The following is a 23,546-nucleotide window of genomic DNA, read 5'->3' as shown; positions in this document are numbered from 1 at the left end:
GGGGCCGAGAACATAAGCATGAACGGGGGTTCACCAGAGACTATCAGTTGTCTCGCATCTCCTAGCAGGCTATCCAAGAGAGGAACGGACATTGAAGCAGAAGCACCAACAGAGGCACCTTGCTGCATCTGCCATCCGCAGTTCCAGCATCTCCAGCTGCCACCTCCCCAACCCGGCCCTAGGAACTCGCGCTAGGATGCCATACGCGCAGGATACAGGACAGACTGACGCGCAAAAGGTGTGGCAGGCCCCACGCCACCCCGGGGAAGCGATCAGTGCTAAGGTTCCCGAGCTTTTGACAAGTTGCGACTTGCGTCGTATCTCTGCCCAATTCAGTCAATGACCGCGTGCGCTTACAGCCTACAGATTGGCTGGAGACAAAAGTGCCATGCCTTTCCCACACTCCCCCAGGTATCTCTGCATTTCAGCTTCGGCCGGCTCCGCTTCTTGGACGGGTCCGTTGGTGAGCCCCCAGCGTAAAACCGCTGCGTAATTGAAGGCACGTGAAGGGATCAGGGTGATAAGCTCTAGGTGAGCTCCGATCCTCTATTCCGGGTCCTCGATGGTCTCCGTCGGTCTCCGGTGAACATCGTCAAGCACATGTCGAATCTGCGCGCGCAACAGCCACACATCTGGTTCTCGGTGTGGAAGCTTTCGTATCTAATGCTCCAAATGGATCGCAATTGGATTAACGTCCAGACAATAGTCGCAGCCGAGAAGTTCGGAAAAGGCCCTCAATAAACCAGCCTTTCTTGGAAGCTCTGATAAGCCGCTTCATTCGGATGCCAGCGTCGCGGATCCAGAGACGCTACCACGTGTGTGGTATCCGCCCCCAGATCCAGCAGGACGGCTGGGTGCCAGCGGGTTTTGCCCATCTTCTCGGCCGGCTGGGCGACTCCGCTTGCCGGCGTCGCGGCGGCAGCTCGCGGGCGCACATTTTGGAGCGTGGTCCTGGTCCCTGGATGCACGTCTCTCACCCTCGTTCTTTACAAACATAACCCTACCGCAGAAGACAACCTTATCATTCGTTAGCAGTTTTTCTCCAAGCAGGCGACGTTGATCTTCGTATGCCACGTGCTTTTTTGTCTTACTCCTGCAACATGCCGGCCTGGAGAACCCGCTTCTCGCAACTATTGATGATTGATAAGATCCGACCGACGTCTGGGTTGAACCACTGTTCCGCATGTTTTTTCTTGCTAGCAAATTCGACAGAATGGTAGCGAACGGCATTCCATCTGCACTCTAAGCGTGCAATTCATTTACTTTTTTGATGGGACCGGCTAAGAATAGGCCAATTGAACAGCGCCGATTAGGTGCATCCTCTGCGGCACGTCGCCCCCTTGAGCTGTGCATCCCTATCACCGAAGTCCCATTACGGGCGGTAAGACACCGTCATGATTGGATCGCACGTAGGAACCATATAAGATAGAATCAAACATACTCGAAAAGGTCGGTCATTGTGTCGTTGTCAGACGAGGAGCGCCAGGTATAAGAGATGCCGATATTCGCGCACGACAGAGCACTCCACCATAGCCTTCACAATGTGCAAAGCTAAAGTGTGTACATAAGGCGTTAAAAACACATGAGACTAGACGTCTCGCGCGTGATTATGAGGCTGAGGTTCAATCCGACGAACCCCTTAGTCGAGTTGGGCACATGCTTCACGTCTTTCGGGTCGTGCAATTCCTCTCGATCACATTATAAAAATGGGAACCATGCCTTAGGGAGTGCTTTCACACAGGCTCAGGGATTTTGCTGCATCAGCCAGTATTAAGTGACCGTGTATCATTGCTTCGTTGAGCATGCTTCATTCCAGTAAAAAGATCAAATCAGTTTCTTCCTTGGGACCAACATCCCGCAATGTGGGTATCAAATGTTCTCAGCAACAGCGCGCTCGCTCTTCTCCTCAACCTCCGTCTTGTAGCTCTTGAAGTCGCGTGCAGGGACCTTCTTCATAAACATCTCATCAAGCTCCTCGTAAGATCTGCCGGCAACCTCAGGTTGATACAAGAAGAGGTAAACTGTGGACAGAATGGAGAAGGCACCAAAAATGAAGGCAACCTTCGCCTGCAAGTTTGCTTGGTCGGGATTGAACCTGGTATTCATGTTAGTGCTCGTCCTTAGCAAAGGTGTCTCAAAGGTCCACTCACAGGAAGGGAATGACGAAAGCCCACATGGTCTGGAATCATAGCTGTTAGTCAAGGCTAATTGAAGAAGTTCCAGAGGAACAGCACTCACGAAGAGGGCATTCTGAAGAGCCAAGGCCATAGAGGCAGTCTTCGCACGAAGTCGAGATGTGGCAACCTCGGTCAACAAAGAGTAGGCGGTCGCGCCAATGGTGACGTTGTAGAAGAAGCAATAGATCAGGAGCAGCGCAACTGTTCCCTTCACGGCACCAGGAGTTCCAGCGACGGCAAGACCACCAGTAATCATGAGCAGGGTCGTGAGAATGCACATGCCGTAGAGTGTCAGCCCCCGACGGCCGACTCGGTCGATGAGGAACCAGGAAACAACATTGCCAAGCATCGAAATGACTTGTTGGACGATCGCCAGAATGAAGCTCTCCTGGGTGCTGTATCCAGCCAGTTGTTGGTAGTATGTGCTGTAGGCGGACACAAAGTAGACGCCACACAGGGCCTGAATACTCAGGGGCATGACAGAGATGACGGTGCGACGCAAGTTCGACTTGCGGAAACACTCGGCATAGCTTGCACCTTCAGTCTCCTTGCGCACCTCGGCCAAAGTGGTCGTGATAATGGAGAGACGTTTCTCGGCTTGTACTGCGTCGTAGCCAAGACGGCTCAGAGACTTCATAGCCTTCTGCATTTTGCCCTTATTCACCAGCCACCACGGAGACTCTGGCATGAAGGCCAATACCAGAATTCCCAAGCCACTCACACCATATTGAGAAACGAAGATAGCTCGGTAGGCCCAGCGGTCCTGGCGAGCACCTGTCGCGTTGACAATGAGGGAGACGATGAAAGGTCCGATTGTGAAAGCGATGGCAGCGGCGGCGGTCAGGATACCACGAAGAGCCAGAGGCGCGATCTCGCCGATGTAAGTCATGCTGACGGTAATGAAGGCGCCAATGGGAAAACCTGCGATGAACTTTCCGGCAAAGAACATTTCATTGGTCGTGCTGGTAGTCTCGAGTGTGATTCCGACGAAGATGAAGATGTAGCTGATGAAATATGTCCACTTTCGGCCGATGATATCTGTAATATAGCCAGCACCAATGGATCCAATGACGGCACTGTAGATGAAGTTGTCAGCAATTGATCTATCATAATCGTGTATTGGTGTCACTCACGATGCCACCGGCGCTCCACTGTAGGCAGATTGCCATTTCGCGGGAAGTACATAGTCGCCATTGAATTCGTTGCCAAAGTCTTTGCGGAACTCGGGGATACTCAGAATGCTGCCGCCCGCCTGATTGTCGAAACTGGTGAGTATAAGGACGTAGATGGCGTAGACACACCACAGAAATGCCCAAGGCTGATTCTTGATGGCCTGCAAAGGAGTTTCCACGTGATCCTCAGCGGTGGCAGCGTGGCCAATCTCCTCGACGTGTTCGCCCTTGGCCGCAGCGATATCGTCCTTTTCGGCGACAATGGGCGTCTTCGACGCTTCAAGGTTGTGTTCGGCCATGGCTGGCTGAGGCAATTGGTGCGGTGATTCCCCGGGCAAAGAAGTTGAAACTGCTGAAGGATTCTGGGGTTGGCCCCGACGATCTGGGGAAGCTGAGGAGACGAGTCTGGGGAACTGGGTCCGAAGTTACGGTTTTCCGGGAGTGGCCCCGGTTCTTATTCTCAGGAACGATTTGCAACCGGATCTCGTTGAGGGAATCGTAGGCACTTCCTCGGATCAAAGTCGTTCGAATGATGGGCCGAACAGAGCCCATTATCTGGGGCCCTTCCTCGAAAGAAGACTTCAGCCCCGAATCCTGGGCCGAGTGTGAACGCCTCCAGCCCAAGAGTGGCCTGAAAACCCAACCAGATGGCTGACTTCCTGCGGGGGAGGGGCCGGTTTCTGCCCATGTCGGACTGTGTTCGCATGATGCCAGTGCGTTTCAGTGATGGCGCGGAATTATGGCCGGCAATATGTTTACCAAGGAAGAGAGTCAACAACATGCCTGGTAGTTGGGTCTGCCTGAGTCAGTATCTCTTCCGAAGAAAAGCCTTGGGACTCGTGGTTGGCTATCTTTTGATGATGTCTAACCTATTTAGGGGTGTTGTGAGGATCCTTGAGATGAACTTGGCCGTGGCCCTGGTCGTCAACAGCGGTAGGGCCTGGACCAGACGTGTCAATGACCCGTCTTCTCGGTCCTAATCTGGGGACCCCACAGTAGCGTGCAATTGCCGACGGTTCTTTGTGGAGAATACCACGAGGACGCGGGGTTCGACCCGGAAAGTTGGCTGTCGTTCATGTTACCTTGGCAAGCTGTTGCTCAAGAACGAAAAGCGCGCTTCTTTACCAGGTTTCTGAACGCGATGGTAGAGCGTAAGAGAGTTCTAATCGCGCGTTGAAGACATTTGGTGTCAAATTGAAGACAAGTTAAGCGCAATAAAACCAGGTGCAGATCATTTACAGCAACTGAGGATGGCTGGGAAGCCAATGGTGTGACGGCAGCTCGGCATCATGCTAATGTCCAAAGACCCTCTTTCATCTGAAGACCGGCTTCGATCTAATTACCACGCCAAGGAGAAATATTGGCAAGAAAACCTGAACTAATTCTGTAAACACCTCAAAATAACCCAGTCTTACCGCGACTCCACCGCAGTTTTACCGCAGTTGAACCCTTGGTGTCCGCGTGATCGATGTTCCAGACTCGGCTTGATTCACAATGTCCGAGGTCGCCGCATTCTTCCCCGCAAACCATGACTAGGGTCTCCCCACGCCGACTTCCCGATGACGAGGCGGGCCCAATTGAGCAATCGGAAGCGGCAGCCACACTTTTTGCTTTGCCGAGCAAGTGGGTTTGACTGCCTTTCTCGGGAGGATGTCACACCGAAGCGTTTACAAATGCTGTTTGTGATCGTGGCGTGTCAAAAGCAACATTAACCAGCTTCAACCCATGCTTTCAGCTGTAATTCCAGACCACATAGACGGGCTCGTCAACCGAACCGGGACTTCTAGCACGCCGTTCCTTGTCAAGCTAAAATAGTACTACAGTCAACCTCAGACCATCATGTCTGATGCACCCGAGGGCATGGTCGCGAGCGTTCTCCCGACGAGATGGAACCGAGACTTCGAAAAGGTCGCCAACGACCTCTGCCCAGAATTGCACAGATGGGCGCGCACACCTCAGCGAGTTATCAAGTTTGACAAAGACGACAGCCAGTACTTTGGTGTTCGTGCTGCGCCGGCGGAATGCACTATTGACCAGCTTCCATCCAAGACTTGGGGAAAGGGAGATGAATTCATTCTCGACTTTGGCGTCCACATGGTGGGATACATATCGTTTCGTCTCGAGTCCCGAGGATCGCACATGGACGCACCTTGCAGGTTGCGCCTTACCTTTGGCGAGTCTCCATTCGACGTGACCTTGGGCATGGACAACGTCAAGACCTGGATCAGTACCAGCTGGCTCCCGGACGAAGTCATCAACATCGACATGTGCCCTGAGCTAGTGACATTGCGCCGCCGCTACTCCTTCCGATTTCTCCGAGTTGAAGTCATCGACACATCACCGCTGTTCAAGGTTGTCTTTTCGGATATCAAGTGCGAGTGTGTGAGCGCCATCAGCCAGACGCATCCGCTTGAGGCGCTGGACTTTGGTGATGAGCTTCTCCGGAAGATCGACCATGTCAGCATCTCAACCTTGAGAGACTGCATGCAGACAGTCTTCGAAGATGGTCCTCGTCGCGATCGCCGACTATGGAGCGGGGACCTTCGGTTACAAGCTCTCGCAAACTACAGCACTTTCAAAGACTTCAACCTCGTCAAGCGCTGCATCTTCCAGTTTGCGGCCGTGGTTCGCGAGGATGACTCGGTGCCTGCATGCGTCTTTGAGCAGCCGCAACTGACGCCTTCATCTGACTACATCGTCGACTACGACGCTCTCTTTGCGGCCATTGTCAATGACTATGTCGTGGCATCGGGTGACACCGCTGCCGGCCACGACCTCTGGCCGACCGTGCTTGGATGCGTCAAACGAGCGATATCACACCTGGACCCTGACACTCATGCCTTTGATGAAACGAAGGGTGAGGGATGGAAGTTCCTCGATTGGCAACCCGGCTTGGAACACAGCGCGGGCGAGCACGGTGTCCTCCTGTACTGCCTCAAAGCGGCGAATGCCCTGGCCAAAGTCCTCGGCAAAAAAGCCCCTTTTGTGGATCTCGTGGCCCAAATGGCCGAAGCAGCGAAGACTTTTCTTTCACCAGAAAACGTCTTCGTATCTGGCCCCAAGGGTCAGGTGAGCTATGCCTCAGCATCATGGCTGGTCCTGGCCGAGGCCTTCCCGAAGGATGTGGCGCAGACTGCACTGCTCAATACCCTTTCTCATCCTGAAGCTCTCAAGCCTCTGACGCCCTATCTATGGCATCACATATGCGACGCTCTTGCAACCGTGGGATGTTATGACAAGTGCATCGAGATTATGACAGATTATTGGGGAGGAATGGTTAAGGCTGGCGCGGATACGTTTTGGGAATGTTATAACCCGGCAGACCCAAAGGCAAGTCCTTATGGTGATGTTAGAAATAATAGTTTCTGCCATGCCTGGAGTTGTACCCCTACCTACTTGCTGAGAGGGAAGCTGAAAGAGTTCGTGGGGGTGAAGGGGACGAAGACGGTTACGATGGGTGGCTTGGACGATAGCTGGATTCAGTCTCAAGTCAACCAATAAACACCTAGCGAAGCTACCTGAGGCTGTTGATGAATCATCACGGGACGGGGAACGACAAATCAATCATAGACTATAGATCTGCGGAGAACATTATGATCATTTCCCGAATGATATGTGCAGCTTGGCTTTTCCAATAAAGTATGTACAGGATAATATGATCAGCTCAACAGGAGAGCAGTGTGACTGGTCTATGTTCTGGCGACAGGTCCGCTTAGGCAGAGCCCAGCAGCGCGGTCTTGGGCTTCTGGCCAGGGAAGAAGGTGGTGGGCAGAGCAGGGATGTCGATGGAGGTCGAGAGACCAAGACCGGCGGTGATCTGGCCAGGCATGGTGGTGGCCTCGTAGTTGGCAACAGTCTTGGTGGTAGCGGTGCTGGTGTAGGTGCCGGAGCCGGTGCGCAGGCAGTGTCCAGAGCCGAAGGCGTTCTCGCACTTGTCGACAATGGACGAGCCAGCATCGGTCCAGATGTTGATGCTGGAGACGTCGATGTTCTCGCAGGGGACGGCAGCAGCGCAAAGGACGACAACGGGGCCGCGAGAAGCACCGTTGGCAGCAGTACCCTTCCAGTTGGAGAAGGTCAGGTTCTTGTACTCGACACCGCTACCCGAGACCTTGCTCTGTCCGGCCCAGGCAGAGTCGATCTTGAGGGAGTAGGCGTTGCCGTGACCGATGAAGTTCTCGAAGCGAGAGTTCTGGAAGACGCCATCACCGCCGTTGTTCTTGATCATCATCATCTGGTTGGAGTTGACGGTGTAGATGTTGCGGTAGGTGATGTCGGAGATGGCGGTGTCAGCGCCGAGGGAGCCGATAGCACAGCCGCCAGACCAGTTGCAGAAGATGTCCTCGATAAGAATGTGGCTGGACTTGTTCTTGACAGTGACGCTGAAGACTTATTAGCCAAAATTCTGCCCAAGTGGAACGGTCACGGAGCCTAGAGCCCGGCTTCCGGTCCCGTCCGGCAAATGCGACAGGCACCGCGAGACAGTGGCCGGGTTCAACCAAACCGGCCTCACGGAGAAGAAAAGTGAACTCACCACTCGTCCTTGTTGGTAACCTCGACGTCGTGAACGTGGACGTTGGTGCAGGCCATCAAGTCGAGACCGTCAAGGCCACCCTCGTTTCCTCCGCGGATGATCATGTTGTAGACCTCGCCGTTCGTGCAGGTGTCCAAGATGATGTGGAAAGCGGGCGAGTCAACGAGAGCAATGTCGTGCACGCTGAAGTTGGTGACAGAAACGAAGCGCAGGAGACGGGGTCTGCAAAATCATGGTTAGAATTGCACGAACTCATGTTGTAGAATCATCGGTCTCACCCATAGACACCCTTGCCCTCTGCATCTTCGTTAGCACCGCGACTACGTGAATGCAGAATGCTGACAACTTACGCTTGTGGAATTCGTAGCCATAGCCCTGCATGGCACCCTTGGAGTTGCCGCTGTAGAACTCGACATCGGTGGACTTCTGAACAATGATCATGTGGCCACCAGCAGTGCCGGTGCGGTAGATGGTACCCTCGAGGTTGATCGAGACACCAGAACCGCCGGAGAGCGTCTGCCAAGTGCTCATGCCCCATTCTCCGGACGGAATCAGGATCTCTCCGCCAGTCTTGCAGGCATCCCAGGCAGCCTTAAGGGCGGCGCCGATGTCACCAGTGGCACCGGTCTTGGCACCGTAGCTGGTGATGTTGCATGTCTTCTTGGCCGCCTTGGCTTCACGCGTGGTGGACGGTCCGACGGTACCGGAGAGCTCGGCGGCGGCCCAGCCCGGGAGAATAGCGCCCAGCGCAAAGAGTGAAAGGGAAGCGAACTTCATGTTGGAATTTGTGAACAAATGAACGACTAACAGTCAAAAAATGAGAGACATGGAATGGTCAAGGGAGTGACAAGAACAGCAAAACAGGCGACAGTTACCTACAGAGTACGAGAGGGACTCTTCGGGATGATAAATATGGAATTGCATCTCCTTCCGCAGCCCGCTTCCTCCTTTCCCCCCTCCTCCAACCGAAGCCGTCCAACAGACCAACGATCTTAGCTCGGGCATTCTTTGCCAGAACCAGCGCCGCGTCCCATTTCCGCCCACAGTCCCCAAGATCCGACCATCGCTTGTGGGAAATTGTACGGAGAGCGGTGTTGAAACTCGCAGGCTGACCACAAATGGCACACACTGTTCTACAACCGGGATTCTAGCGCCGTGTTAATTAAACCAACAACACAGACAGTGGGCATGCTGCGCGCTCGCCTGCCCAAATGCCGTCCCAAACGGGGGCTACAGGTATGGAATAAAGTAATGAGTGGCGCTATCGGAGCCTGGCCACCAGGCGATTCTCCTCATCCCGGCTCCCCTGTCAGGGATGTTGCCTGCCAGGTGACTTAACATCAGCATCCCTACTAAGCAGCACGCCTTGTAATTCGCGAGTTCAATCTTTCCACGAACGACTTTGTTGGAGAGTTTGCAGGGGCCTGCTGGGGAAGAGTGGTGAAACGAAAAGAAACGATGCCGATGAGCCGCGTCATTTTTGCAGTTCGTCCCGTGTTGGTCAAACAAAATCCCATTTGTTTGGCACACGCTGTCGAAGTCATGGCCACGGAAAGATTAAAGAGGAGATCACGTCGCCATTTTCAATTTCTTGTCTGTCCATCTGCCCAGCGACACCCCGACTATTTGGAGATCACGGCATTGAAGACGACGCTGACCGGCGTCATGTCCCAACAAAATAACGGCATCCCACTGCCGGCAGCCTACCCCTGACGGCAGTCTAGCTCCTCGATTAAATTGCGATATGGTAGCATCAAACAGACGCACTTTACGGCGGCCTTCTACTTCCGGACGAGACAAGCTTCTAGCTGCCGTCCTCCCGGGACAGTCGCCAAGCACCGTGCCGTCACGGCGAGGGCCCGTTGGTTCAGGCGGAAGGGGGATGCATTTCGGACAGATCAAGATCCAGGATCGGTGGTTGATGGACCCTCAGGAATCGGGGAAAATTCTCCGTTCATCGCGCAACCGTTTTTTTTGATGCGTGCGACTCCATCGATCGTGGAACCCTTTTACGGAGTGCTGGAGCAAACCCCCGCACGAGGCCTCGTAGTTGAAGATTATCAGTGAAATTAAAGTCTGGTCTCCATCGACGCTGACTCGTAGTAGCCGATGACAACAGAACGACACGCAAACATGTTGTACTCGTACGACGCTGCAACGTGTCGGAGCTGATAACCAACTTATTAATATTGTGCACGCTCCAGTACCTTTTGATTTATGCCTGGCACCAGCGCGTCGCACAGCCCACTCTGCGGTTGAAGCATCAGAGACGGGAGAAATGAGGGCCTCACGGCTCGTTGTCATATCGCACGTCGGCAGCATTCAGCAGGCATCCTGCGATAGCAGTCTCGTTTTGAGAATCAATAAAGGCTATTTCGAGAATACACAGGGCTCACTATATAGCTAAGGGATCATAAACAATGCACGATAGCCCCAACTGGCTTTTGCAGAAATCATGGACATCGAACAAGCCTCCACCACGCTTCTTCAGCATCTGACCACACATAGCCTTTAAGTGGCCTACCACTAAGATCTCGATAAACTGCAGCTCCCCTCAACATTCTTGTTGCCAAGAATAAGCTTACCATCCTTCCACTGCAGCTTCCGGCAGGCGACCAGCCACGAGGCTCGGAATCGGAGACCGGGTACTCCTCCAGTCTGTGGCGTCTGACAGCGAGACTGCGCCGCCGCCTCCGAGGCGCTCGAGTTCTTCCTGTAGACCTAATGCAGTCTGGTTACCAAGGCTCTATACCAGTCCTTCCCGCGTCTCAGCCCCAGAAACTCAGCCAAAACCTGCAGCTCCGCCCAGCTACGCTTATCGCGCTTGTTTGATCAGAGCTGCAACGCCTTGCATACAGCTTTGGGCGAGTTTCCAAGCTTCCCATTGGATCCTTCTCGTCTAGTCCGGAGGGAACGACTGAGAGAGACAACAGAGTATGCAGGTCATGCAGCAGCCCCAATTAGCCTACTGCCGACACACAATGTGTACGGTTGTTCATCAGCCTCTACGGAGGATGCCGGCATTATGAGTCCCGGCCGGGGGGAGTGTATTTGTCCGCGGTCAAACACAGGTACTCGAAGTGTGTTGGCTTACACTAGATCACAGCTCCAAAATAGAAGGCCTCACAGCCATAGCCCATCACAGACAAGTGTGCTGTCGCCTCAACATGGCTTGCGATCCGCAGTGTGACCTACCTCCATGTAGTCGGGTCTAGGAATACATGGAGAATGGTTCCCGAATATGGAATCCTACGTCCCTATTCTAAAATGAAGTTTATAAAATGATCGCGTCTTCTCCATTATGATGCTATCTTCTCTTCTCATCATCAACACAGCTACTCAAGACAACTCAACAACCTCAACAATTTTCCTTCTCTCTTCTCCTTTGTGATTTCCTTGTTTCCTTTGTGGATCTATCTCTTTAAGAAACTCGTACAAACATCCGATTATTCTCTTCACAAACTTAACTAGTCGAACCCTGCTTGATCTACTATCCATCCTATCATCCTCACCATGCATTCTTCCATCTTCTTTACCGTCTTCGCCGGCATCGTCGGTATCACTACGGCATCTCCTACCGAGTCAAACACTGATCCTACCGTCTGCGCTCCGGGCACCGGTTTCTTCCAATCCTGCAGCAATGGCTTCAGGGGCTGCTGCAAAGCCGACGCTTGCACCATTGGGTACTGCCCCGATGTGACCGTCACCTCATCCAAGACTGCCATTGTTACGGCGACCCCCGTTCCCGAACACAAGGCTCACTGGCAGCCCGAGACCGTCTCCGATCCGACTGTTTGCAAGCCCGGCACTGGTTTCTTTCAGTCTTGCTCAAACGGCTTCAGAGGCTGTTGTAAGGAGGACGCCTGCACTTTAGGCTACTGCCCCCCTGCCTCTGAAAAGCGCGATGAGACTGTCTGCCCTCCTAACACCGGCTTCTTCCAATCCTGTGCCAACGGCTTCCGGGGCTGCTGCAAGGGCGATGCCTGCACTCTTGGTTACTGCCCCGATGTCCCTTCCACCGTTGTCAAGCGTGACGATCCGACTGTATGCGCTCCCGGCACAGGGTTCTTCCAATCTTGCTCGAATGGCTTCCGTGGATGCTGCAAGTCTGATGCTTGCACTCTTGGATATTGCCCTTCCAGCACAGAGAAACGCCAGGACCCAACTGTTTGTGCTCCCGGCACTGGCTTCTTCCAGTCCTGCAACAACGGCTTCCGCGGATGCTGCAAGCAGGATGCGTGCACCATTGGCTACTGCCCGGACGTCAAGAGCTTCGAGACCGTTACCATTGCTCCCAAGACTTCGCCTACTCCTACGCCTGAGGCTAACCACAAGTGGCAAGCTGAGCCCAAGAAGACCGACCCGACTGTGTGTGCCCCTGGAACTGGCTTCTTCCAATCTTGCAGCAATGGCTTCCGTGGATGCTGCAAGGCTGACGCCTGCACCATTGGTTACTGCCCTTCCAACTAAGCATACTATAAATGATCCAGGAGTTGTGGTACAGACGGTAGTTTGTTAGATGATGGTATAGATTGCATTGTATCAGAGGGTTAGATCAGCATTTTAGCGTCTTTTAGGGATTCATTTTCACGGCGTTTTGGCTACACATAATACAACCACATTCCTTTACATTTTGACGGCCTTGTATTCTATGTGGACTGTTTTTCACAACCGCATTGAGTTGTTAGACTCCCCAAATTCACCAGATCGAACTTTGCCAACTTCATTAGACCGACTTATGCCTTAAGCAAGTTTGCACTTTTGTATAGGAGTTTCTGTTTTCTGACCAGGCGCAAACCCATTGGACAGACTAGTTATTACATCCTTGGTACGAATAGCATAGCGATACTATGGTAGACTTTCGCCTTAGCCTACATGTAGACCTTGTGAGGTTTCCGAATAACGGTGGTCCAATAAGGGTAGCCTCCTATGTTGTGATTGAAGAAATAGTACAACTTCTTTCACGTGGCACTCCAACCTAGTGTACATATTCAATGACAGAATGATGGCTGCAAGTCTCTCTGTAATTGTTGCGACCCGGCGGACCGTTTAATACATGGGAGGAATTGCAGAACTTTGCATAGTGTGCCCGGCATAAACCTTCACAGACAGGGCGTGGCTGGGCTTAAAAGGTAGAAGAGGAACGTTGTGAACTCTCGACCAGCCGCGGACGTCGGGGATGAAGACTGGAGCGGGAGCTGTCCCCGCAAAACAAGATTGACGAGTTTCAAGTTGACATCAGCTGAAAAACCTTATCTGCGTTTCCCCTGGGACCGTCTGTAAGATGACAAGGCTTGATTAACATTTCGGACGATTGATCTGATGGAGGAGGTCCCTTATTGGAACAGCAAAACGTCTGCATCGGGACATCACAAGGCCAGGTCGATATCTTAGAACTTCTTGTGCATTCTGTCATTACATTATACTAATATGTACTTTGCATCATCTCATGACTTTCAATCTCTTGTCGAGATGGTATTTTTCCTCCTCTGATCCTTCTCCACCATAGCAAGTTCACCCATTTAAGGGAGGTTCTGGGGAGCGTAGCTCTGGTCGGGGTTGACAGCCTGGCCGTTGACAAGCTGCTTGTCGGTGTAGGCGGGCCAGACGATGAGCTTCTGGTCGGTGATCGAGAAGGTGGTGAAACCGGCATCGGGGCCGAATTGGCCGCTCCAGCCAGAGGTAACGGTGTAGGCGCCGCACTTGGCGTTGGAGGCAGCTCTGCTGGCGGGAGAACCGGTGGTGGTGAAGGCGCAGGCAGTGGCGTCCGCCGTGTGGGTGTTGATGGAGAAGCTGTAGTTGCAAGAGGTGTCCTCGGCGTTGCAGGAGCGAGTGAACTTCTCAATGGTCCACTCGGGAACGGCGGCCATCATGGACTTGGAGTCACGCTTCTCAACGGGGGAAGCGGAGACGGCGGCAGCAGCCAGGGCAGAGAGGAAGATGTTGGTGATCTGCATTTTGGAGGTTGGGGGTTGTAGAGTGTTGAGTAAAAGTAGTATCAAGGTTGTGGATTGGTAATTGAGGTGGTAGTGATTGTCCTGTTGGAGTGATGATCCAAATTTTTGCTTCTGGGGAGGAATCTCTGGTCTTTAAGTATTGCTCTGGATGTCAAGGGGTGTGCCCTTTGGAGGACTGCACGTGAAGGTGCCTGACAACGTGAACGCTCTGCCGAGAGACTCGAACGATTCGTAAAGTGACGTTGCCATCGTGTTCCGGGTCGCATTCTGGGAACCGAGAAACCGTGGAGCACTCGGCCGCTTAGCCACCCAGTCACCGCTTCCTTCGTGCCGTCATTCCATTATGACAACAATGCCAAAGTGACATGACCTTGAGGGTAGGCGACTTTGCGATCAGGAACTTGGAAGTTACTCCGGGTGTCCAGGAACCTCGCTTAATTACGTATTGAGTTCATTCTGACAGCGAAAGTGGCTCAACCGGGTCCAGCGCATCGCCTAGAAGCCAGGTTATCCAGCCACCAAAGCCCGTTTTGTTGAATGGTGGCTAGTGATGCTAGGAGAACACAACTGACAACCCAGGACTGATTCTCGTATTCAAGGTCGCATGCATTCAATTTCTGGGGCAGGTGGACATCAACTCCAGGCGCATGACGTACCGTGATGAGACCCCGAGATTAATACGAGCGCTAACTGCCGGGGCCAATTAACCATAACAACACGACTCCACGTACTAATCTTCTTCCGGGGCCCCGATCCCTCCGACCATCGTCGCCTTACTGTGCCGCCTCCGCTGATCTGCCTGTATTTCGATTGATTCTTCCTAGCGTTTCTTCTAGAATGATATGTTTAGCGACCGGCTGAGCCGAGCCGATGCTTTCCTCTGGGTGCTGCCGGTGCCCGAGGAGCGCCCAGTCGGAATCGCGGGGTAGCGGTGACCCGTGGGATTCACCGATGGGCGGCTGAACGCGACGGACTGGACCTGCATTTTCTCCCTTGAGTTGCTCGGCACCTGGGCTCGCTATGTATCGCCACACGCTATGAAGCAAGCTGCCCTGATCAGCGAGGAAATTGACGGGACCTGCAAGCTGCATGCATGAACTAGACAACACTAAGATGCAATCAGACAGGAGGATCCGTTAAGGCCAGGTATTGCTCCTCCCTTCTGAGACTGGTGAGAGGCTTGTCGACGAACACGAGAAGGAAGCGGCGTAGATGGGTCAAATTCATCCCACATGCATGCTCAAAAGTTGATAATCAGGCTGTTTTTTGCGATTCAACGAGAGCAACATGAATGGATCGTCAAGTGCTGACATTTGGGCAGTGCTGCTGCCTGGGCACTTGCGATAGTAAACGCAAATCCTGGATTTGAAGTAGGGCTTGAATGCTAGCGGTGTCTCGCAGACAAGTAACACCGCTTGCTTCCGCCAGGGCGTAGTTAAACGTTACAACGACTTTCCGTAATTGTCAAGTGGCCGCTACTCATTGCCACCATCTTCAATTAGGAAACGGATTTACATTTCCGACACTTCAACCCGTCGCAGAGTCGAACACCCGAATTCGTACTCCAGGAGCAAGTTGCATTGGCTTTACCCCCTGCGCTCCGTATGAATTGAATGTTGCAATTACTCAGTCACCGCTTTCTTACAAATGATTCAAGATGGAAAAACAAATCAGCCCATTATTGATATCATGTTGACCCTGCAGGGAAGTTTCGTCAGATAACAAGGCGATGAAATGATCTTGTCTAACCTCCCATCGTTTGGAAGATAGACTAGTGGTTGACATTCACTGTGAAGTAACATAGTGTATTAAAGTGTACTTTTTAGAAACTCTGCTAGTACGTAGGCTACCTTTATAGCTACCCCCTTTCCTTCTTCGCTTCTCTCTTCCCGCTTTTAGTAGTTAAGAAGGACTATAGCTATTATTATACTTATTTTATTTATATAGTTCTTATATTATAAAATTTCCTCTAATTTATTAATATCTTTTTTAAACTTTTTATTGTTAAGTTTTTACAAAGTTCTTATTTATTAATATATCTACTAAAACTATAATACATATACTTTATATCTAATTTATTATTTTATAGATATGAAAGATATATAATAACTTATAAGATATAAATAAAGTATTTATAATAGTTTTTATAATTATTTTTAGTTATAATATTAAAGAAAGTATTATTAATAAACTATTTAAGTTTATATTTATTTTCTTTTACTATTTAAATATTTTACTCCTATTTAGTTATTAGTTATTCTTATAATTAGTATTTTAGTTAACATAGGTTTAAACATAATAAGTTAATCTTATTAGAGATAGTTAATAAGTAGAGGAAAAATAAACTTATATTCTTTTTTTTATATAATCTTATATAGTAAGTTATCTATAGGTTATTAAGGTTATTGATAATATTCTTATAAACTTAGATTAAAGCTTTCTTAGTTATTATAAATAGTATTATAATATATAATAGGTATCTATTAAAATATAAATAGAATTTTTATAGTGTGGCGTAAACCTCTATAAATTAGATGTAGCTAGGCTTAAAAGGTGGAAGACTGGTGGTTGACTCTTATCTCAGAGTAAAACGTTAATCTCTTAAGCGTGAGATATGTGATGCGGGGCGCGGAAAAAGAAAAGAAAAAAAGAAATGCCAGACCATGAGCGTACTTGAGCTGCCCAGAGGCGGATTCGAACCGCCGTCAACACGGTATCGCTGAGTGACGGAGACCACAACGTATCATCCTAACCAACTAGACGATCTGGGCGACTGGAATCGTGGCTGATTGGAAACAGCACGAGGTAGCGGGACTCTAGTTGGTGGCGCCAATCGCAAGACGCATCGTGAAGACCAATTCCCTGAGAAGTGGAGCACATTGTGATTTTTGTTTCTTAGGGTGGGGTTAATTTCGACTGAGAAAGCTACTGAAGAATACTACAGCACGAGAAGTCTTTCGTTCTCTCTGAGTGCGGACTGCAAATCTCGTCCGTGCAACTCTTGAAGAGGCAGTCCGAGACGCCTCGCTTCGACAGTGTTAAGGAGTTCCAGCAGTGCATTCCAATCCTGTTCAGTTGTTCCCATGTCCCAAAGCCCTCCATCCTCCTGCTGCTCTCCCTCCTCGTCTTCTTCCGACCACTGAGTCGGGCCCATTCCCATGTCATACTTGTAGTATCGAAGGAATTTCTGTCCTACTTGATCAAGTCCAACACCGTTTTTATACCTCACTTGTGGCTCACGAGTCCCAACAACCTTCTGGTGCGGTCCTGGAGAGGCGAAGTTCAGAAAGACCTGGTCTTGAAGTTCTTGTCTGAACTTGGAACGCTCCCTCCTGTACTTCGGCAAGGCAGCATCCACTTCGTTCGCGTTATTGTTCGTGTTCTGGTGCCAAAATTCCGCATTGTAAATGGCGTCGTTATGCTCTCCGTTCCATGAACCTGAACCCACTTTGAGAATCTTCAGGCCTTGCATGGTGTCCTTCCAACGTGAGAACACAGCATGCCATCGAACGTCGAATTGAACAGTAATATCGTTCCAGTCTCCCGCGCCCTTATTTACAAACCATTCCTTGCTTGGATAGTTGTCGTTGGGAATCTCCATCGAGTTGCCATCGCTGTCTGTGCCAATGACTGTCGTACCTGTCTCGAGTGGTGCAGCAATATCAGCTTGAAACAGTATGATGCAGTCATCGAGATATAGCTCCTCAAGTCCTCCGCTATCATTCTGTCGGCCAAGAGAAGCGATCCAATCGATCTGCCATTCGTGGCTGAGAACGTAGTTTCCGAGTGCGAGGACCCTCAGAGCAGGAAATCCAGAATCAGGCCCAACCCCGGGGTTCACGGCTCGAAGGTCTAGCCGAGGGCACCAGCCCCAATAATCCTTGCAGTAGAGAGAAAGAGTCCTGAGATGTTTTGATAATGCCGGGGAAAGCCACGTGCGTGGAAGGCAGTCAATGTCGTATCTCTCAGGAAAGTAAATGTTGTTCTCTGGGGAGGCTTCTTCATCCTCGTGGGCGATGAACAGTTTCAGGTCCCGTAGGTCTGGGGACGAAATGACTGACTTGAATGCAGCAGACTCCGTCAGTAGTTTGTCATTAAAGTCTTGGAGGTTAGACACCGTGATCGTGTTAACGTGAATCGGCTGAAGGAGCTGCTCATCTTCGTCGCTTAACTTAAGACCTAGAGATGTCTGCCATTCAGATGATTGGTCTTCGTACATCCTTGAGTGCACCCTGTTCATCCTACGTTCTTGACGGTTCGCATCCCACGTGCCTGCGAGGCACCGCATGACAGTGTCAAGAACCCAAAAACGAAAGTCGCAAGTCTCTTCAATTCCACGGAAAGATGAGTCGCCATTGCCGACATTTTCGTTAAAACGGATATTGACCGTCTTGACATTTGCAAGCATTCCGACAAATGATAGGGCGGCAAGAAACTCTTGTGGCATCGGGTATTCTTTGTTGGTGTTGTATTTGAACGACGGGCCAACCCAGGAGTCAAGAGTGAGCTCTCGGACCATCGTACGCAGATGTGTCGATCTAGCAATTTTCGCAAACACTGTGCAATCGCGGCACGCCTTGAGTGCAACATGGCGAAATGCGAGGGCTGTCGCGATGTTTCCGATTTTCTTGTTGAGCTGACAGCACGTCAAGAGATCTCGCTTAGGTAACCATGAGAAGATGAGGCGATGGATCTCATTTGGGAATGGGTGCAAGTTTGACATTATGGAAAATAGACTGACGGCGACCGGCTGAATACCAAGGATCTGAGGAAGTGTGTGTGAGAGAGAGAGAAGGAGAAAAGGAGACCTCGCCGTCATGAAAAACAAAACAGCGCGTGGTATGTTTTTGTTGGTTTGGTCGGGTCCACGTGCTGCGCCGCAGACATCACCGGTGGCAGCAGGCAGCGACGCAACGGTTCACGATCCATGTAGCTGCCACCTTGTGGTCTGCCAATGTACTCTACTTGTTGTTTTCTCACTGAGTACAGCGGTATATCGGGCGATTTCCATTTTACCGCCTTGATTTCCAATCCGTTCCGGATAAGAAGATAACAACAGCGTTATGAGGCCCATCACCACCAACACCAGATCTCGTCGCCGAAAGGGTGTGCTACCGATGATCATGAGTTCCGATCTACAAAAATAGAAAAGTTTCAGAGGGGAAAACAAGCTCGCGAATGATGACAAACTTGCAACAACTGCCTTCTCGTTGTTGAGGCTTCAACTGAAAGATCCTTGCGAATGTGTCTGTCCGAGCACCAAGGCGAATGCACACTGTCGCCTGATATCCTCACAACACCGCAGTTTCATGTCGCTACGTTTATGGACAGTGCGATTCCGCAGAACTCTCATTCCCACTGCCACACGTCATGAACTCTAATGCCCGACTTTCTCACGCGCTCCTCGCTCTCTTCGATCCCTTTCCTTCACACGTCTCCCAAGCGGCTGGAACCACAAACGGCGGCATCATGTGTTCAATGTCTCCGTCTTGAAAGGCGCCTTGATGTTCCTATCTGTATCGCTCGACAGCCTCAGCGCGCAACGACAATATGAACGCGATGATCGACGACGACACTGTGCAGCTCGTCCAGAGTGCCGAGCTAGCCGTGAGGATCGGGCCTGACGAGACCGTTATCCATGCTGACGCCGACAATGGACCGGGGAAGGAAGAGCACTGGAAGAGTGAATCGTATCTGGGAAGCGGCGGTGTTGGCTTGGTTTTCCGAGAGAAGTGCATTGTGGGACCGTCCTTCGGCCAACTGAGAGCAGTCAAGGAAATCCCGCGACCTAGGACCAAGAAGGACATTGACGTGGACATCATGAATGAGCTGAAGGGACTCACCATCCTTTCTCAGCCCCAGGTAATCACTATTCCATGTCTATTGTAGCAAAGCTGACCGCCTATAATTCAGTACGTGGCATACTTTGTAAAGACACTGGGTTGGTACCAGACGCCGTCCAAGGTGTTTGTGGCCATGGAGTTCCTTCCGCATGGAAATCTGCATTCGCATCTAATGGATCAAGGGCCCATACCGGAAGCCCAGGCGAGGCTCGTCATTCGACAGGTGTTCCGCGGGCTAGCATATATACATCAACATAATCTGGCGCATCGCGGGCTGAAACCATCGGTAAGCCTGACACAGTCTTTTCCTCGTAATCAGTAAGTTGACTAGTTATAGAATCTTCTCATCCGAACTCAACCTCCTGGGAACGAGTGGTGGATAAAGATTGGCGACTTTGGAATTAGCAAGCGACCCAAACGTACAATCAGCATGTCCTTGGCGGCCGGCGACACAATAGGCTTTATGGCGCCCGAGATCCTCGGTCTTTCTGGTATAACTGATGATCTTGCGCCCGACATCGCAGCTCAAAAGGGTGACATGTGGGCGGCCGGGGAAACACTCCACTTCATGCTAACATGCGCACACTCTTTCGGCGAGGACCTCGAAGCAGTTCGCGAATACTCCAATGATGGTCGATCATTCCCCAACGAGAGGCTCCAAGGCCAAGGGGTATCGTCCCCATGTGTCTCCCTAGTTCAAGACCTCATGTGCTCTCATCCGAAGCTCCGTCCCGATGCCGAACAGTCCCTCGACCACATTTGGTCTCGCATGATAAATCACTACTCAACGTCCTACTCACGAATATCCAGTCAAATCCGCTGCCGTGGACTGGAAGCGCCGTCGGTTACTTTCTCCCGTGACGGAGAGCGTCTTCTCGTAGTTTCTCCCGAGAAACTGTACTTGATCGAGTCCAACAGCGGAAGCGTAATCAAAAGCTACGAAGCTTCGGATCGAACATTTGCGAGCGCAGCAATATCTCCCGACGATAAATTCATCATGGTTCTGGAGGATAGTGGTCGCCTCAGTCGATTCGATGCGAAGAAGTTGAAGCTGCTCGAAGAGAGGGGGCCATTTGGCAAGATGCCAGCCGGTGACTGCTTTGTCTTGTACTCACATGACGGGCATTGTGTGGCAACTGCACATACCGGCAACTTCGTTATTTGGAGACTGAAGGGATCTGCTTTGCCAACAGCTGGTACTTGGCGGACAGGCAACTTCACCGTCCGATCTATGGCTTTCACCACGGACGATAAGAATATTGTGCTGGCACTCGACAGAGCTGTGCATATCATACCGCTGGAACCCGCCATCACCGGGACGGGCTATACTCGAGGAGAAGAGATGATCAAGTACCCGGTCTTTGGGCCTGTCACTGCTGTCTCGCCGGACGGGGCCGATTATGCCCATTGTGACTCGGATTACATCTATCTTTGGCGGGACAACGCCCAATGCTGGCGCCGTCAATACTATCACTCCGTGCCCACCTCCGCGGCTTCGTACTCTGCGTCTGGAGCAACCATCGCGACAATCGACAGCCGAGGAGGAGTCACGCTATGGCGAGCCCGGAGCATGAGCGAGGTAGGATGCATGAAGTTTCCGGAGGAGATGGTGGCTAGAGTTGCAGTCTCACCACCGCTAGGGAAGTATATCGCGTTAGGGTTAATGGATCAAAAAGGCCCCAGAGTTGTTGTTCGGGAGATTCTCAGCTTCGTGCCGTCGGATTAGAGGATCTTGGTCAGGAGAATGGTTCTCAGCTCATACGTTTATGATGAATGCAAAAAAGAAACAAGCTTGCCTCATGCCTGAATCGAACAGGCGATCTTCTCATTACTAGTGAGACGCTATACCACTTAGCCAATGAGGCTTCTAATTGCTTATAACGATACTTAGCTTCCAGAAGCTCATTTCGCCTCACGATGTGGATGCGTGGTTGTCCCACTTTGGGGTTGGGGCTCGCGATGGGTCGGTCCGGCAGATTGCAGTGTGGACCGCCTGGCACTGGCGTCGACCTCAGATTCTGTGAAAAATGTCTAACCATTGTTTCCGCACAGCAATGAGTAGAGTAAAAGGAATTTAATGCTTGGACTGGACTAGCTAGGTCAATAAACCACACTACTCGCGCTCCCAGGTGCCTATACGGCTCATGCTCTCACATGCAGACAGCCGACTACTGACTTCTTCCCAGCTGTCCGTACGGCAGATGCAAACTTGCCAAGAATCTGTGCTCGTAAACTCATCAAGTACATCTTGGCGCATCCAGAACGTGGCAGTGCGTGTAGCTGTCGAGAATCTGAATGCCGTCACAATGTGAATAGAATTCTCCCTGAACTTGCGTGCCGAGTCCGATGAGTTGCCTTCTTCGTCGTCCGAGAGGAGCTCCCGGAGATCAAAGTTTCGCGGATCGACTTCAGTTGTGTTGAAGATCGCGAGGACGAAGTGCATTACCCGACCCTGAGCCTCGAAGAATCCAGGAAACGCTACAGTGCATTCAATGACCTTTTCAGCAGGAACCAAGGCACTTTCCGGAGCGATGATACCGAAAGGAAATAAACAAATCCAAAGACTGAGTAAAGTCGTGAACTCAGCTCTCCAGGGATTCAGACAGATCTTGCGCTGTGGGTAGGACGTGCTCAAATTTTCAGGGCTGACAACAAGTTCCCGAGGGGCCCGCGCGGTTGTACTAATGCTTCCTTCGCATACAGAGGATAGCATGCCCGATAGCCAGTGCGCCGGGTAACCGACGTCGTGCATATGACCGACTATCCTCAGGAACGTCGTCAAGTTCAAAGGGGCGTGAACTGGACGATCCGACAACTTCGGCCGAGGGTAGGGAAGACAAATCTTGAGCAAGTGAAGATATAACCAGCGCTCCAGGGCAGATCGTGACATCAATCGCTTGCTGAGAGTGGTCTTAGTGCTGGACTTGGCCCAGATGAAGTAATCCTCAATTGCGAATTTGTTGCCCCCAAACATCTGCAGTAAGGCGGCTTCATCCACCTCAGGAGGGTTAGGATTCTTTTCCCGGGTGACACCAAAATTGCCCTCAACTTCCTTAGCATCGTGCATGAGAATATACTACGCGAGGAACTGATCGTGACTTTTGAACATGGGAGGGTTGAGGAGGTTGTTGAACCTTAGGTTGGAAGGTCGATCCTGGCGGAGAAGAGGCCCGCCGGTGAGAAAAGCAGCCAAAGGCCCGCCAATATAGTCGCTAGATAGTTCAAGTTCAGCAACCTCTGTGAGATGTGATGATTGGCTGTATGAAATACATTATTTGACTTACGGTATATTGCTCATGTGAATGCGGTCGTACTCCCGGGGAAACTGGGTAGGGTCAATCGCTTCAACATCGTTGGGTCGCTGCAAGCGATGCTTCAAGTTGCCGTGCCTAATGCGGTCCAATACGTCCGCCATCTCTCCGGCAATCACCTCAATTTTGATGCGGCTATGAAGGGTCATCATGGCAAGTGAGAAATGCTCAAAAAATTCGCTCACAATTTTGAGAACGTCTTCTTCCTTTTCAGTGCTCAAGATACTGCGCAAGCTTTTGATCATCTCCGCAGGATTCCAGTCAAAGCCCGGAGGCACTTCCGATAGACCTTGCGAGGCTCTGATTTCTTGCTCTCGCCGGGGCTGGTAATCCATGTCAAGGACTGTAGGGTTCGTAACCCAGTGAGTGTCGATGTGCTTCAGGAGCTCCGCCTTGGAACTTTGCCTCCCGGATCGGAAAGCGTCCAGCAGTGGCAGCAGTTCCGGCTCTCGTCTTTTGATGAAAACTTGGTTGCCAAAGACGACACCTAACTCATTGAACTCTTGGTCACTTCTGTTCTCGTACGGAACTTTTGCAGCATCGAAGTTCAAC

General features: G+C 51.3%; 8 protein-coding genes across 8 annotated transcripts; 3 read left to right on the top strand and 5 right to left on the bottom strand.

The window, feature by feature from the left end:
• Positions 1-1,869: 1,869 nt before the first annotated feature.
• Positions 1,870-3,648, bottom strand: CGCA056_v014905 (Maltose permease MAL61; the record flags this gene model as incomplete). The annotated part of the gene is made up of 4 exons (XM_037330147.1): positions 1,870-2,095; positions 2,151-2,179; positions 2,239-3,253; positions 3,311-3,648. 4 exons carry the CDS (start codon positions 3,646-3,648, stop codon positions 1,870-1,872), a joined length of 1,608 nt encoding a protein of 535 aa, XP_037171485.1.
• A 1,540-nt stretch (positions 3,649-5,188) lies between these two features.
• On the top strand, positions 5,189-6,850 carry CGCA056_v014904 (uncharacterized protein; the record flags this gene model as incomplete). The annotated part of the gene is made up of 1 exon (XM_037330146.1): positions 5,189-6,850. The coding sequence occupies one exon, from the start codon at positions 5,189-5,191 to the stop codon at positions 6,848-6,850; it is 1,662 nt and encodes a 553-aa protein (XP_037171486.1).
• A 211-nt stretch (positions 6,851-7,061) lies between these two features.
• rhgB (putative rhamnogalacturonase B) lies at positions 7,062-8,660 on the bottom strand (the record flags this gene model as incomplete). Its single annotated transcript, XM_037330145.1, has 4 exons — positions 7,062-7,731; positions 7,884-8,105; positions 8,162-8,180; positions 8,234-8,660. The coding sequence occupies 4 exons, from the start codon at positions 8,658-8,660 to the stop codon at positions 7,062-7,064; spliced, it is 1,338 nt and encodes a 445-aa protein (XP_037171487.1).
• Positions 8,661-11,396: 2,736 nt separating this feature from the next.
• On the top strand, positions 11,397-12,353 carry CGCA056_v014902 (uncharacterized protein; the record flags this gene model as incomplete). Its single annotated transcript, XM_037330144.1, has 1 exon — positions 11,397-12,353. One exon carries the CDS (start codon positions 11,397-11,399, stop codon positions 12,351-12,353), a length of 957 nt encoding a protein of 318 aa, XP_037171488.1.
• Positions 12,354-13,405: 1,052 nt separating this feature from the next.
• Positions 13,406-13,840, bottom strand: CGCA056_v014901 (uncharacterized protein; the record flags this gene model as incomplete). The annotated part of the gene is made up of 1 exon (XM_037330143.1): positions 13,406-13,840. One exon carries the CDS (start codon positions 13,838-13,840, stop codon positions 13,406-13,408), a length of 435 nt encoding a protein of 144 aa, XP_037171489.1.
• A 2,938-nt stretch (positions 13,841-16,778) lies between these two features.
• Positions 16,779-18,059, bottom strand: CGCA056_v014900 (uncharacterized protein; the record flags this gene model as incomplete). Its single annotated transcript, XM_037330142.1, has 1 exon — positions 16,779-18,059. The coding sequence occupies one exon, from the start codon at positions 18,057-18,059 to the stop codon at positions 16,779-16,781; it is 1,281 nt and encodes a 426-aa protein (XP_037171490.1).
• Positions 18,060-19,390: 1,331 nt separating this feature from the next.
• On the top strand, positions 19,391-21,409 carry mlkA (Myosin light chain kinase A; the record flags this gene model as incomplete). Its single annotated transcript, XM_037330141.1, has 3 exons — positions 19,391-19,702; positions 19,754-19,969; positions 20,021-21,409. The coding sequence occupies 3 exons, from the start codon at positions 19,391-19,393 to the stop codon at positions 21,407-21,409; spliced, it is 1,917 nt and encodes a 638-aa protein (XP_037172444.1).
• A 387-nt stretch (positions 21,410-21,796) lies between these two features.
• Positions 21,797-22,126, bottom strand: CGCA056_v014898 (uncharacterized protein; the record flags this gene model as incomplete). Its single annotated transcript, XM_037330140.1, has 1 exon — positions 21,797-22,126. The coding sequence occupies one exon, from the start codon at positions 22,124-22,126 to the stop codon at positions 21,797-21,799; it is 330 nt and encodes a 109-aa protein (XP_037171915.1).
• Between the last annotated feature and the right edge of the window lie 1,420 nt (positions 22,127-23,546).

Source organism: Colletotrichum aenigma (assembly GCF_013390185.1).
Source record: "Colletotrichum aenigma strain Cg56 chromosome Unknown KSG_Cg56_contig10, whole genome shotgun sequence".
Lineage (NCBI taxonomy): Eukaryota > Fungi > Ascomycota > Sordariomycetes > Glomerellales > Glomerellaceae > Colletotrichum > Colletotrichum aenigma.
Note: the sequence above shows the minus strand (reverse complement) of the source record. Positions and strands in the feature narration are given on the sequence as shown.